Consider the following 16,318-nt stretch of genomic DNA (forward strand, 5'->3'; position numbering starts at 1 on the left):
TGCCTGGTATTTGTATCAGTTTATCTTGCCAATAAAATTATTCCTGATTTTCCTTTTTCTTGTTCATCCAAGAAGAGTCCAGGGCAAGATAAAAAGGAACATGGTAGAAATCACTTCAAGCAAAAGCAAGATTTCAACACTGTAATCTTTTAGCTAACATAGTGAATATTCAAACTTGGCTATGCATTGTCATTCCATTACAAAGAATACATAGTGAAGGTGACAATAACTAAAGCTATTAATGAGATTTTTAACTTATCCTCTCTGTAAAACTGAAAATAAAAGTAATCCATCATTAATGGGGATTCTCTGAGACCCAATTTCTTGGTGCCAACTGCGTAGTGAAACAAACACTGGATTTTCCAATCTGGGAAAATGAAAGACATTTAGATCCTGACTGATATGTCTTTCTGTGATAGATGAGTGCCTCAAAGACAACTGAGCATTGTTCTTTAGTCATGGCCATGCTGAATGCTATTTAACATCGATAATAAGGAATAGGTTTTACTGGAATGAGGGAGTTATATAATCTCTAAAAGATTCCTGAAGACCGCTTTTCTGAGATGATTTTAGTATATATTTACTCAGTGGTAGTCCTTCGTAGGTCCATCCAGTTAAAAGTCTATAATCATTAAGCCCCAACTATTCTTAAAATAATGAAGGGCTTCTCTTTCTACAACTTTAACTTTACTTTCCTGATCACTAAATTGACCAAATAAAATTATTTACTAATAACTGTTTTATTCCCTAGGCTATGTCAGTGTGTGTGTGTGTGTGTGTGTGTGTCTTAACAAATCTAACAGTAAATTGCTCATCAGAAACACAGTTGTAGTCACCCTTCTATTATAGTACCTAGGTAATTATCAGTTGATTAATCTGTATATTTTAATGATTTGGTTCCCTACTTCCCTAAAGAAGCAGAAAACTGTTTGAAAGTCTAAGATAACTGAGACTTCATTACTTGTTGCTAAACAGAATTCATTTTAAGTGGTAGAGTCCCACTGGGGAGAGCTAACATGAATAATTACTATTATATGCAATCTACCAAAATGAGCAGTTTCATTGCATTTAGTGACAGTAGCATCTGCAAATGTGATTTACATTTATATCTGTAATGAAAATTAGTATATTCTTCACACTTTCTGATTTTTCTGTTTCTTCTATGGCAGCACAACTTCTTACTACTGGTATTTGCATTTATAAATCACAGAGTAATGTTTGTGGCAAGCAATGGATGAATGTGTTTCATGAAGAAACACATTCTGTATCATCCAACTCCTCATAAAAATCTTCTATGTAACAGTCCACATTTCAATTTAATTTCTTTTAATTTGAAATAAGTCTTGAGTAGCCTCTATGAGTTTATCATAATGCAGTACTTTGTGCCTCCAACTAGAAAAGTTCTATTAAAAGACTAGGAAAAGTGACCTGGGACAGCCTTGACTGAAAAAATTTGAATGACATTAAATAATAATTACCATATCTGGAACATCTGTTCTATGTCAAAAGGTGTGGTATGTACTTCACATGCATTATTTCTAACCCTTGCAGTAGAAATAATTTAAAAATAAAAATGTAATAACCTCCCCCATTTTGCTGATGACAAAACTGAAGCTTAGAGTTCAGTAAATTTGTGTCCAAGGACAATACTAGAAGGTGGGTGGACCAATATTCTAACACAGGTGTGTTTGATGTCAAAATGTGGGCTTTATTTCTGACACAAGGCCATAATTAAGAGTACAGAGGGGGCTTCCCTGGTGGCGCAGTGGTTGGGAGTCCGCCTGCCGGTGCAGGGGACATGGGTTCGTGCCCCGGTCCGGGGGGATCCCGCATGCCGCGGAGGAGCCTGTGCTCCGCGGCGGGAGAGGCCACAGTAGTGAGAGGCCCGCGTACTGAAAAAAAAAAAAAAACAGTACAGAGGTGCCTCGAGCTCATATATTACCTCTTATTGTCTTATCTTCCCAAACTCAAGAAAAACAGAGACTGACCAAGCATTTCCCTGCCTTGTCCATAGCAGAACATATACTGACAGTGCCCTGGTTCCCAGGGTTAGGAATCAGTATATCATTCAGTTGGTAATTTTCCTTTCTTTGACTTCTGGCAGAAGCTCTCTCTAGAGCCAGAGCCAACTGTTTTTCTCTAATGACTTAGAGGGAGGTTAGCCTGAGGCTGTCCTGGGAACTGCAAGTCTATTTATCATCTTTTTCTTTATTCCATGGATGGTATCCAACACGCAGCTTAGACTGGCCTCATGCTGACAGACATGTCGATTGTTTCCACGCTAAACACTGATAACAAGATTTGGCTATTTTCTAGAATTATGAATGTAATTTTAAGCAATCATAAAAGTATATACATATGTATTATAACTTATTCCTTGCACCAAAGATAATATATTTATTGAGCTGATTTATTTGCAATTGAATGTGGTGAGCAGTAGAAATGAGACATGTTAAAGATGCTGAGAACCTTCATAGCTTGGAAATTTGTAAGAATATATAATTAACCATTTACAACAGAAAACAATTAACACATTCCTTAACTAGGAATAAAGATTTGGAGTAAGACCACAAGTCAAGCACCCAGCCCAGGTGTTAGAACCTGAGGTTGAGATCTCATTTGCTCAATGAAATAGGGACTCTTGTCCTAGAAAGAGTCCAGCTTATTAATTCCTAAAGTAATTACAGGCAGTGCCTTTTGAAAAAAAATAGAGTTTCTTCTTATTAATACAGAGAAGAAAAGATGAGCACCGCTTCCTCCCTTTGGCCTCACCTCTCTTCCTCCCTTTTTGCCTTTGCTCCTCTTTGGCAGGTTTCTAGCCAACACCACTTTCAGAGGCCTCAGTGGTTCCATCAAAGTAAAAGGTTCCACTATCATCAGCTCAGAAAACAACTTTTTCATCTGGAATCTGCAACATGACCCCCTGGGAAAGCCAATGTGGACACGCTTGGGCAGCTGGCAGCAGGGGAAGATTATCATGGACTATGGAATATGGCCAGAGCAAGCCCAGAGGCACAAAACCCACTTCCAACACCCAAGTAAGCTACACTTGCGAGTGGTTACTTTGATCGAACATCCATTTGTCTTCACACGGGAGGTAGATGATGAAGGCTTGTGCCCTGCTGGCCAACTCTGTCTAGACCCCATGACTAATGATTCTTCCATACTGGACAGCCTTTTTAGCAGCCTTCATAGCAGTAATGATACAGTGCCCATCAAATTCAAGAAGTGCTGCTATGGATATTGCATTGATCTGCTGGAAAAGCTAGCAGAAGACATGAACTTTGACTTTGATCTCTATATTGTTGGGGATGGCAAATATGGAGCCTGGAAAAATGGGCACTGGACTGGGCTGGTGGGTGAACTCCTCAGTGGGTCAGCCCACATGGCAGTCACTTCCTTCAGCATCAATACTGCACGAAGCCAGGTGATAGATTTCACCAGTCCTTTCTTCTCCACCAGCTTGGGCATCTTAGTGAGGACCCGAGACACAGCAGCTCCCATTGGAGCCTTCATGTGGCCACTCCATTGGACAATGTGGCTGGGGATTTTTGTGGCTCTGCACATCACTGCCATCTTCCTCACTCTCTATGAATGGAAGAGCCCCTTTGGTATGACTCCCAAGGGGCGGAACAGAAGTAAAGTTTTCTCCTTCTCTTCAGCCTTGAACGTCTGTTATGCCCTCTTGTTTGGTAGAACAGCAGCCATCAAACCCCCAAAATGCTGGACTGGAAGGTTTCTGATGAACCTTTGGGCCATTTTCTGTATGTTTTGCCTTTCTACATATACAGCGAATTTGGCTGCTGTCATGGTAGGTGAGAAGATCTATGAAGAGCTTTCTGGAATACATGACCCTAAGGTAATACTTCTTTTAACTCTAGATTTCCTAATTGTCAATTTTAACTCCATATATTGTATTTTATGCTGTAGTATGTCTATATTCTTTCATCTAACAGAAGAATATTCTCTGAACCATCCATAGAGACTAGTCCAAAAAAGCCTGTTGCCTGGATGCACTAAGTATTTCATTGTTTTATTAAATGAAACAAAAAGAGTGAGGGATGCTTTTAGGAGATGTTTGTTCCAGAGAAAGTCCTTCTGGTAGAAACATCTATTTGTGCAGTTTTTCCTTTGTTAGTTAACCATCTGGCAGAATAGCTATCAGGGAATAGTCTTACAAAGTATTTTCACCTAAAGTAAACTTCAAAATGAATTAATTACTTCTCTTGGGAATTAATGGAAATAAATAGTAAGGTCCATATTTTAAATTGTAAAGAAACTTTTTTTCACCATGAAAAATTGTAAAATGGAAAGAACTAACATTTTATCATAAGCACTCAGAGTCGGATGCTAGAAAACTCAATGGGTATAGACAAGGAGTACTGAGCTAACTGAGGTGGCAAGGTTAGCTAGGAACAGGGTGTCCTTATAGAGTAAGGAAAACTGATCACCTTGGGGTTGGAGGAGTGTGCCAGCAGTCACATTACAACGTCCAAGAACATTCAAGAAAATTGTATCTATTCTAGGCCTCCTTTGATATCCTAGACATCTGACTGTAAGGGTAGAAGGGAGGAAGGGGGTGAAGTTCAGGTAAGCAGGTAAAGCAGTGGTGATACTTGAGTAAGGACAGCCATGTCTATGTTCTCTCTGGATTGAAACAAGACCTCTTTTGTGACTGGGAGTATGGAGAACTTGGTCCAACCTGGTGGGAGTAGAGAGGAGGGGGTTGTCAGGGCTCAAAGCAATTAGAATAGGACTCCAGGGAGTACTACAGTCCCAATGGGGAACAGAATGCAGATCCAGAGCAGAAGTGTATACCAATGTGTAAGACCCATCTAGGAGAGACTGGAGAAAGCTGCAATTCAGTGGGCATCCCCAGGACACAATGTGTTTAAAGCAACTTGAGCTAAGCTGAGCATTTCAAACAGTGAAACATTCACCATGCCTTTTCAAATATCCCTTTTCACATCAAATCTCATGGTATTGAACCATTTACTACATATTTTTATCAACCATTTAAAATTAATTACATAGAGCATGAACAAATAGGACATTTACAACTGTCTTTGTTAAATGATGGAGTGGCCCAGAAGGCTGGTGGCAGCTTTAGAGGATTCTCATAAATGGTTTGGATTAGGATATGGTCTGTTTTGCAAACAAATGAACATGAGAAATTTGACCCATATACTGAAAACCTCCTCGTAAGAGGCGTGAACCTCATGAAAAGATTCAACAAACAATGGGTCATTGACTAGGCAATGAATTGCATCACTTCTTATTGTGCACTCAGGACTTTAGGTTATCAGCTGGAGTTTAGTGAACACAAATAAGTTCTGTAGTATAAATACATGTGTTATCCTGAAGAGAGATTTTGGTGATGCTTCAGCATTCACACTGCACTGGTATTAGCAGCCTCTATTTATTCTTTGCCCCAAGAGGCCTATAGATCTCCCAAAGGTTCACCATCTTAAAAGAAACTTACTCGAATTTTCTTGCAAGAGTCTTGCAATGTGATGCTTAAATTACAAACTAGACTTGGAAACCATTCAATCCAATCTAGTATAAGAAACAATCTAATATATATGCCTGTTGTTGTGAAGATTCCAGACCATTATTGTACGTAAAAAGATGAACACAATACTGACTAGAGTTTCATTAATCAGAACCAAAGATTACCAAAATTGTTATGGATGTTACACATGAGAAACCTGAAGTAATGATTATTTTAGGGATTAGAAAGAATGCATAAAGATAAACAGAAGTAAAAGTTTTTTTAAACAAAAAGAAACAACCATTCCAACCCCAACTCCACCAGAATAAAAAGGTGACATTTTTATAATCTAACACAGCCCACAGGACAGAGTGAGAGGAAATGGACAATGTCAACTTTGTGTTACATCTAGTAAGGTCTTAAAGAAGTGGGACAAGCCTAAATCTAAAACATTTTCAACTTTAGATAATAAATGAAGATCCACTAAGGTTCCCAAAAATGTATTTCTCTTTCCTAATGTTGTTTCTATATTAAAGTCTCTCACTTTTTTTTTTCATATAAAGACACCCAGATTATTTGATTAAGCAATGCTCGACATCTGGGCTTTTGGCAAATAATGTTGGTGACAGAATTGTTCAGTTTTCATCCAGATGTATGGTATTATGCAGATGACATAATGTCCTCACCTTCCCATGGAGAGGTATGATCAAAATAATTTCCATACCCTTTTAGTCACTCAGCATTCATTCTTAAGTATATTCCACTCACTCACATGAGCTCTTTTCTCTCCTACCAATGCTCAAATCTTTGAGTGACTCTATCCTTTTTTTACACTAAATGATGTGGAGAAATTCAGAAGTGAATAAGTCAAGTAGGGGAGAAAAGATAAAAAAGATAAAAACACAAGGAGAAATAACTTAGAAAGTTATAAGTGTTCGTAGGATTGAAAATTAGTACAGCCACTATGAAAACAGTCTGGAGGTCCTCAAAAAACTAAAAGTAGAACTACAAAAAATAAAGTTATAAGCATGCCAAAGTTCAGAAACAAATATGTAAAAGTTCAAGGAAAGTGTGATCACCTTCAAGGGAAGGCTTAATTAATAAGATAAAATGTGTGCTTATTCTTGAAGAAGACTTGGAATTTGGACATGTGCATCAAGGAAAGAAGAATGGACATTCCAAGCAAAAGAACAGAATGAACTACTTGGAGGTGGAAAGTATAAGGCACAGTCAGGATATCTTCAGGAGTTCTCTTTAGTCACAGCATGAAAGGAAAGAGAAGATCCAAGTCTGAAAAGTAAGTTCGGTTGAGATATCACAGGATCTTTGACATCAGGCTAAGGAAAGTGAATACTTGACACTAGAGGTCCATTGACATTTTTGAACAGTGGAATAGCACAGAGAAGCAGAATCCATTTAAGATGGTTTTTTTGGCAGCAGCACGTAAACACGATTAGAAGAGAAAGACAGTGGACAGAGTTGAAGTTATAGCTACTGTCACTAATAAAAAGAAGAAAGAGTCAAGAAACATTGCGGTGACCAGGTCAGTAGGACTTGGCAATTAATTGGATATGAGTGGCAACAAAGAGTCACACCTTCAAAGTTGCAGGCCCGAGTGTCTGAGGGGATGGTACCATTCAAGGAAGCAGAAAAGGCAGTTTAAGAGCTAGAAAATATGATGATCAGGTCAGTTTCATACTGGGCATCTTAAAAGCTGTATTGGACATCCAGGTGAAATCCACCAGGCATTGGGAAACATGGAGCCAGAGTTCAGGAGTGACACTGAAGCTTGTGGGAATCTTGGGCAGAGAGGTGACACTGCGTATTAAAACACTGGGGGAGTATGAGACCCCAAGGGAGAAGGCAGTAGGGAGAAAAATTACTGTCTGAGGAGAAGCAGCAGGCATAAAGCTGGAATATGGGTTTGTGGAGAGATAAGGTGTAGAAGGTGAGGAGAAAAAAGTGCCCTGAAGCGAAGTCATGCAGGCCCTTGAATGCCTCTCTGTACATTGAATTTTAACTTTTTGAGATAAAGAGTGACATTATCCCATCTGCCAAGGCAGTTATCAAATAGGACAAAGGCTGATCAGTGCCCAGTCCAAACCATGAGAATTAGCATGTGTGTGTCTTTGAATGTCTGATGAAACTGGGTTTATGTGGTTTGTTTTTTTCCGGTATTTTTCAAGATTCCATTTTCATAGCATGTTAGCTGAGGAGTGAAAAGGTATCATTTACATAGAAGTCACAGATCTCCTGTGGTTCTCTTGGGATATTTGTTTTTCCATGTAAGGTAAAAATCTCCTACATCTGAATGAGAGGTGATTTATGTGGAATGTTGGTCACACTCTGAAAATTCTTCTGCCCCTTACTCACAGTCTCATTTATTTTCATATCTTTTCATCCCCCTCAATTACTGGGTATCAAGACAGGTCCCATTGTACTATGCTGCCATTTTCATTCCATTTTCCCACAGCTCATTTAATTCACCCCAGGCAAATTTCCCTGTGCCTCCACATTAATGCTCTTGAACACCGGCCTCTTTCCCTTCTCTAACTCTTCTTTAGTTATCTTGGGATAATCTCCTCATGTCTTCCTGTTATATTGTGTGCCTGAAAACTTTGAGAATAACAACTCCCAGACTTCCCTAGAAGAATTTTATTAAGAAATGTGCTCCTGGAGGACCTTCAAGATGGCAGAGGAGTAAGACGTGGAGATCACCTTCCTCCCCACATATACATCAAAAATACATCTACATGTGGAACAACTCCTACAGAACACCTACTGAATGCTGGCAGAAGACCTCAGACTTCCCAAAAGGCAAGAAACTCCCAAGTACCTGGGTAGGGCAAAAGAAAAAACAAAAAAAACAGAGACAAAAGAATAGGGACGGAACATGCACCACTGGGAGGGAGCTGTGAAGGAGGAAAAGTTTCCACACAATAGGAAGCCCCTTCACTGGTGGAGACAGGTGGGTGGGGGGGAAGCTTTGGAGCCAGATAGGAGAGCACAGCAACAGGGGTGCAGAGGGCAAAGCAGAGAGATTCCTGCACAGAGCATCGGTGCCGACCAGCACTCACCGCCTGAGACGCTTCTCTGCTCCCCCGCTGGGGCAGGTGGGGGCTGGGAGCTGAGGCTCGGGCTTCAGAGGTCAGATCTCAGGAAGAGGACTGGGGTTGGCTGCATGAACACAGCCTGAAGGGGGCTAGTGCGCCACAGCTAGTCGGGAGGGAGTCCGGGAAAAAGTCTGGAACTGCCTAAGAGTCAAGAGACCATTGTTTCGGGGTGCGTGAGGAGAGGGGATTCCTTCCTAGTCTGCACACAGAAGGCAGAACACCGCCTAAACAAGCTCCTGAGATGGGCACGAGTCGCGGCTATCAGCGCGGACACCAGAGACAGGCATGAAAATGCTAAGGCTGCTGCTGCAGCCACCAAGAAGCCTGTGTGCAAGCACAGGTCACTATCCACACCTCCCCTCCCGGGATCCTGTGCAGCCCGCCACTGCCAGGGTCCCGTGATCCAGGGACAGCTTCCTCAGGAGAACACATGGCACACCTCAGGCTGTCGGCAATATCAGGCCAGACTCTGCTGCCACAGGCTCGCCCCGCATTCCATACCCCTCCCTCCTCCCACCACCAGCCTGAGTGAGCCAGAGCCCCCTAATCAGCCTCTCCTTTAACCCCCTCCCGTCTGGGTGAAGAACAGACGCCACAGGGCAACTTACATGCAAAGGCGGGGCCAAATCCAAAGCTGAACTCCAGGAGCTGTGTGAACAAAGAAGAGAAAGGGAAATTCCTCCATGCAGCCTCAGGAGCAGCAGATTAAATCTCCACAGTCAACTTGATGTACCCTGCATCTGTGGAATTCCTGAATAGATAACAAATCATCCCAAAATTGAGGCAGTGGACTTTGGGAGCAACTGTAGACTTTGGGTTTGCTGTATGCGACTAATTTCTAATTTATATGTTTCTCTTAGTTTAGTTTTTAGGGCTTGTTATCATTGGTGGATTTGTTTATTGGTTTTGTTGCTCTATTTTTTTAATTACTTTTTTTATTTTTTAGTTTAATAATTTTTTTATTTTAAAAACCTTATTTTATTTCATTTTATTTTATTTATTTATTTTTCTCCCTTTTCTTCTGACCCGTATGGCTGACAGAGTCTTTGTACTCCTGCTGGGTGTCAGGCCAAAGCCTCAGAGGTGGGAGAGCCGAGTTCAGGACACTGGACCACCAGAGACCTCCCGGGCCCACATAATATCAATTGGTGAAAGCTCTCCCAGAGATCTCCATCTCAACATTAAGATCCAGCTCCACTCAACGACCAGCAAGCTCCAGTGCTGGACACCCCATGTGAAACAACTAGCAAGATAGCAACACAACCCCACCCATTAACAGACAGACTGCCTAAAATCATAAGTTCACAGACACTCCAAAACACACCACCAGACAAGGTACTGCCCACCAGAAAGACAAGATCCAGCCCCACCCACCAGAACACAGACACCAGTCCCCTGCACCAGGATGCCTACACAACCCACTGAACCAACCTTACCCACTGGGGGCAGACACCAAAAACAACAGGTACTATGAACCTGCAGCCTGCAAAAAGGAGACCCCAAACACAGTAAGTTAAGCAAAATGAGATGACAGAGAAATACGGAGCAGTTGAAGGAGCAAGGTAAAAACCCACCAGGCCAAATAAATGAAGAGGAAATAGGCAGTCTACCTGAAAAAGAATTCAGAGTAATGATAGTAAAGATGATCCAAAATCTTGGAAATAGAATGGAGAAAACACAAGAAATGTTTAACAAGGAACTAGAAGAACTAAAGAGCAAACAAACAATGATGAACAACACAATAAATGAAATTAAAAATTTTCTAGAAGGAACCAACAGCAGAATAACTGAGGCAGAAGAATGGATAAGTGACCTGGAAGATAAAATACTGGAAATAACTACTGCAGAGCAGAATAAAGAAAAAAGAATGAAAAGAATTGAGGACAGTCTCAGAGACCTCTGGGACAACATTAAACACACCAACATTTGAATTATAGGGGTCCCAGAAGAGGAAGAGAAAAAGAAAGGGACTGAGAAAATATTTGAAGAGATTATAGTTGAAAACTTCCCTAATATGAGAAAGGAAATAGTCGATCAAGTGCAGGAAACAGAGACAGTCCCATACAGGATAAATCCAAGGAGAAACATGCCAAGACACATATTAATCAAACTGTCAAAAATTAAATACAAAGAAAAAATATTGAAAGCAGCAAGGGAAAAGCAACAAATAACATACAAGGGAATCCCCATAAGGTTAACAACTGATCTTTCAGCAGAAACCCTGAAAGCCAGAGGGAGTGGCAGGACATATTTAAAGTGACAAAAGGGAAAAACCTATACCAAGATTAGTCTACCCAGCAGGATCTCATTCAGATTCCATGGAGGAATTAAAACCTTTACAGACAAGCAAAAGCTAAGAGAATTCAGCACCACCAATCCAGCTTTACAACAAATGCTAAAGGAACTTCTCTAGGCAGGAAACACAAAGGAAGGAAAAGACCTACAATAACAAACCCAAAGAAATTAAGAAACTGGTAATAGGAACATACATATTGATAATTACCTTAAATGTAAATGGTTTAAATGCTCCAACCAAAAGATACAGACTCGCTGAATGGGTACAAAAGCAAGACGCATATATATGCTGTCCACAGGAGACCCACTTCAGACCTAGGGAAACACACAGACTGAAGTGAGGGGATGGAAAAAGATATTCCATTAAAATGGAAATCCAAAGAAAGCTGGAGTAGCAATTACCATATCAGACAAAATACACTTTAAAATAAAGACTATTACAAGAGACAAAGAAGGACACTACATAATGATCAAATGATCAATCCAAGAAGAAGATATAACAATTGTAAATATTTATGCACCCAACATAGGAGCACCTCAACTTAAGGCAAATGCTAACAGCCATAAAAGGGGAAATCAACAGTAACACAATCATAGTAGGAGATGTTAACACCCCACTTTCACCAAAGGACAGATCATCCAAAATGAAAATAAATAAGGAAACACAAGCTTTAAATAACACATTAAACAAGATGGACTTAATTGATATTTATATGACATTCCATCCAAAAACAACAGAATACACTTTCTTCTCAAGTGCTCATGGAACATTCTCCAGGATAGATCATATCTTGGGTCACAAGTCAAGCCTCAGTAAATTTAAGAAAACTGAAATCATATCAAGTACCTTTTCCGACCACAATGCTATGAGACTAGATATCAATTACAGGAAAAAATCTGTAAAAAATACAAACACATGGAGGCTAAACAATACACTACTAAATAACCAAGAGATCACTGAAGAAATCAAAGGGGAAATTAAAAAAATACCTAGAAAAAAATGACAATGAAAACACGATGGCCCAAAACCTATGGGATGCAGCAAAAGCAGTTCTAAGAGGGAAGTTTATAGCAATACAATCCTGCCTCAAGAAACAAGAAAAATCTCAAATAATCAACCTAACCTTACACCTAAAGCAATTAGAGAAAGAAGAATCAAAAAAAAAAAAAAAAAAAAAACCCCAAAGTTAGCAAAAGGAAAGAAATCATAAAGACCAGATTAGAAATAAATGAAAAAGAAATAAAGGAAACAATAGCAAAGATCAATAAAACTAAAAGCTGGTTCTTTGAGAAGATAAACAAAATTGATAATCCATTAGCCAGAATCATCAAGAAAAGAAGGGAGAAGACTCAAATCAACAGAATTAGAAATGAAAAAGGAGAAGTAACAACTGACACTGCAGAAATACAAAGGATCATGAGAGATTACTACAAGCAACTCTATGCCAATAAAATGGACAACCTGGAAGAAATGGACAAATTCTTAGAAAAGCACAACCTTCCGAGACTGAACTAGGAAGAAATAGAAATTATAAACAGACCAATCACAAGCACTGAAATTGAAACTTTGATTAAAAATCTTCCAACAAACAAAAGCCCAGGACCAGATGGCTTCACAGGTGAATTCTATCAAACATTTAGAGAAGAGCTAAAACCCATCCTTCTCAAACTCTTCCAAAATATAGCAGAGGAAGAACACTCCCAAACTCACTTTACCAGGCCACCATCACCCTGATACCAAAACCAGACAAAGATGTCACAAAAAAAGAAAACTACAAGCCAATATCACTCATGAACATAGATGTGAAAATCCTCAACAAAATACTAGCAAACAGAATCCAACAACACATTAAAAGGATCACACACCATGATCAAGTGGGGTTTATCGCAGTAATGCAAGGATTCTTCAATACACGCAAATCAATCAATGTGATACACCATATTAACAAACTGAAGGATAAAAACCATATGATCATCTCAAGATATGCAGAAAAAGCTTTCAACAAAACTCAACACCCATTTATGATTTTAAAAAAACCCTCCAGAAAGTAAGCATAGATATAATAAAGGCCATATATGACATAATAAAGGCCAATATAATAAAAGCCATATATGACAAACCCACAGCCAACATCGTCCTCAATGGTGAATAACTGAAACCATTTCCATTAAGATCAGGAAAAACACAAGGTTGCCCACTCTCACCACTATTATTCAACATAGTTTTGGAAGTTTAACCACAGCAATCAGAGAAGAAAAAGAAATAAAAGGAATCCAAATTGGAAAAGAAGTAAAACTGTCACTGTTTGCAGATGATGTGATATTATACATAGAAAATCCTAAAGAGGCTACCAGAAAACTACTAGAGCTAATCAATGAATTTGGTAAAGTAGCAGGATACAAAATTAATGCACAGAAATCTCTTGCATTCCTATACACTAATGATGAAAAATCTGAAAGAGAAATTAAGGAAACACTCTCATTTACCATTGCAACAAAAAGAATAAAATACCTAGGAATAAACCTACCTAAGGAAACAAAAGACCTGTATGCAGAAATCTATAAGACACTGATGAAAGAAATTAAAGATGATACAAACAGATGGAGAGATATACCATGTTCTTGGATTGGAAGAATCAACATTGTGAAAATGACTCTATTACGCAAAGCAATCTACACATTCAATGCAAACCCTATCAAACTACCACTGGCCTTTTTCACAGAACTAGAACAAAAAATTTCACAATTTTTATGGAAACACAAAAGACCCCAAATAGCCAAAGCAATCTTGAGAAAGAAAAATGAAGCTGGAGGAATCAGGCTCCCTGACTTCAGACTATACTACAAAGCTACAGTAATCAAGACAGTATGGTACTGGCACAAAAACAGAAATATGGATCAATGGAACAGAATAGAAAGCCCAGAGATAAACCCACACACATATGGTCACCTTATCTTTGATAAAGGAGGCAAGAATATACAATGGAGAAAAGGCAGCCTCTTCAATAAGTGGTGCTGGGAAAACTGGACAGCTATATGTAAAAGAATGAAATTAGAACACTCCCTAACACCATACACAAAAATAAACTCAAAATGCATTAAAGACCTAAATGTAAGGCCAGACACTATCAAACTCTTAGAGGAAAACATAGGCAGAACACTCTATGTCACAAATCACAGCAAGATCCTTTTTGACCCACCTCCTAGAGAAATGGAAATAAAATCAAAAATAAGCAAAGAGGACCTAATGAAACTTCAAAGCTTTTGCACAGCAAAGGAAACCATAAACAAGACGAAAAAACCTTCAGAATGGGAGAAAATATTTGCAAATGAAGCAACTGACAAAGGATTCATCTACAAAATTTACAAGCAGCTCATGCATATCAATATCCAAAAAACAAACAACCCATCCAAAAATGGGCAGAAGACCTAAATAGACATTTCTCTAAAGAAGATATACAGATTGCCAACAGACACATGAAAGAATGCTCAACATCACTAATCTTTAGAGAAATGTACATCAAAACTACAATGAGGGAGCCTTCCCTGGTGGCGCAGTGGTTGAGAGTCCGCCTGCTGATGCAGGGGACACGGGTTCGTGCCCCGGTCCGGGAAGATCCCACATGCCGCGGATCGGCTGGGCCCATGAGCCATGGCCGCTGAGCCTGCGCGTCCGGAGCCTGTGCTCTGCAATGGGAGAGGCCACAGCAGTGAGAGGCCCGTGTATCACACACAAAAAAAAACTACAATGAGGTATCACCTGACTCCAGTCAGAATGGCCATCACCAAAAAATCTACAAACAATAAATACTGGAGAGGGTGTGGAGAAAAGGGAACACTCTTGCACTGTTGGTGGGAATGTAAATTGATACACCCACTCTGGAGAACAGTTTGGAGGTTTCTTAAAAAACTAGAACTACCATATGACCCAGCAATCCCACTACTGGACATATATCCTGAGAAAAACCATAATTCAAAAAGAGTCATGTACCACAATGTTCACTGCAGCTCTATTTACAATAGCCAGGACATGGAAGCAACTTAAGTGTCCATCAACAGATGAATGGATAAAGAAGATGTGGCACACATATAGAGTGGAATATTACTCAGCCATAAACAGAAACGAAATTGAGTTATTTGTAGTGACATGGATGTACCCAGAGTCTGTCATACAGAGTGAAGTAAGTCAGAAAGAGAAAAACAAATACCGTATGCTAACACATATATATGGAATCTAAAAAAAAAAACAAAACAAAAAAACGGTTCTGAAGAAACTAGGGGCAGGACAGGAATAAAGACACAGACACAGAGAATGGACTTGAGGATATAGGGAGGAGGAAGGGTAAGCTGGGATGATGTGAGAGAATGGCATGGACATATATACACCACCAAATGTAAAATAGCTAGTGGGAAGCAGCCGCATAACACAGGGAGATCAGCTTGGTGCTTTGTGACCACCTAGAGTGGTGGGATATGGAGGGTGGGAGGGAAACGCAAGAGGGAGAAGATATGGGGATATATGTATACTTATAGCTGATTCACTTTTGTTATACAGCAGAAACTAACAACAATGTAAACAATTATACTCCAATAAATATGTTAATAAACGAAAAACAAAAAAGAAATGTGCTCCTAGGAATTGATGTCTTCAGCTCTTAGAGGCCATCTAAGCAGCCCCATCCTAAAAACGAGATTCCCAAGAGTTCCATCTACTGTTTCCTTAAAACTACTTGTCTGTTACATAAAATATTTCAAATTATAGAAATAGTGTTTTCTTATTTTTGTGTAAATAGTATCTATTTATAGCCCAAAAATTTGGCTATAGTTTTTTGATATCAGTCTTGGAATCTAAAAAAAATACTTATAAAATATTCTTATGGGAAATGTGTTTGGATGAAAACCTATTGACTTAAAAAGTAAGATTTATGATCTGTATTTATACCCAATCCATCAGAAAATTGAGTCCTGGCTTATACGCATCTGTAACCATGATATTAGATAACTTACGATGACTGTAATAGCTCCATTTTTCTTCTTGGACGTAATTGTTTCGCATGCTGGCTATACATTTAACACAATTAATAAAACTGTTAAGCGTTAAGAGTTTGAACATTTTATCACCCTTTCAGAGTTGAGATTCACTGGCTTCAACCAACCACTTTGAATCAGAAATAAAATTAAAGGCAAAAGGCTGTGCAGGACAGACCAATTTATGATTCACTATATGTTACAGCAGCCAAGGCAAGTTGGAATGCTTTTCTTTTTCTGATAGGGTGTGGGAGGGAAGAAATAATCTTGTTGCTGGCTGCTCCTACAGATAACCCCAAGGGAGAGGGAATGGCCTGCTGTACAAATGAAATTCAAGAGGATAGTTCTATCCTCACTTAACTATTTTGCCAGAATAATTTACTTTACACTA

At 39.3% G+C, this 16,318-nt stretch overlaps 1 protein-coding gene across 1 annotated transcript in view; it reads left to right on the plus strand.

Moving 5' to 3' along the window:
* Nucleotides 1–16,318, plus strand: part of GRIN3A (glutamate ionotropic receptor NMDA type subunit 3A) — a 151,923-nt gene that overhangs the window by 59,177 nt on the left and 76,428 nt on the right. The window contains exon 3 of the mRNA XM_060013356.1: nucleotides 2,812–3,859. Coding sequence (XP_059869339.1) covers nucleotides 2,812–3,859 — 1,048 coding nt within the window. The remainder of the gene's footprint in view (nucleotides 1–2,811; nucleotides 3,860–16,318) is intronic.

Source organism: Delphinus delphis, chromosome 6 (assembly GCF_949987515.2).
Source record: "Delphinus delphis chromosome 6, mDelDel1.2, whole genome shotgun sequence".
Classification (NCBI taxonomy): domain Eukaryota; kingdom Metazoa; phylum Chordata; class Mammalia; order Artiodactyla; family Delphinidae; genus Delphinus; species Delphinus delphis.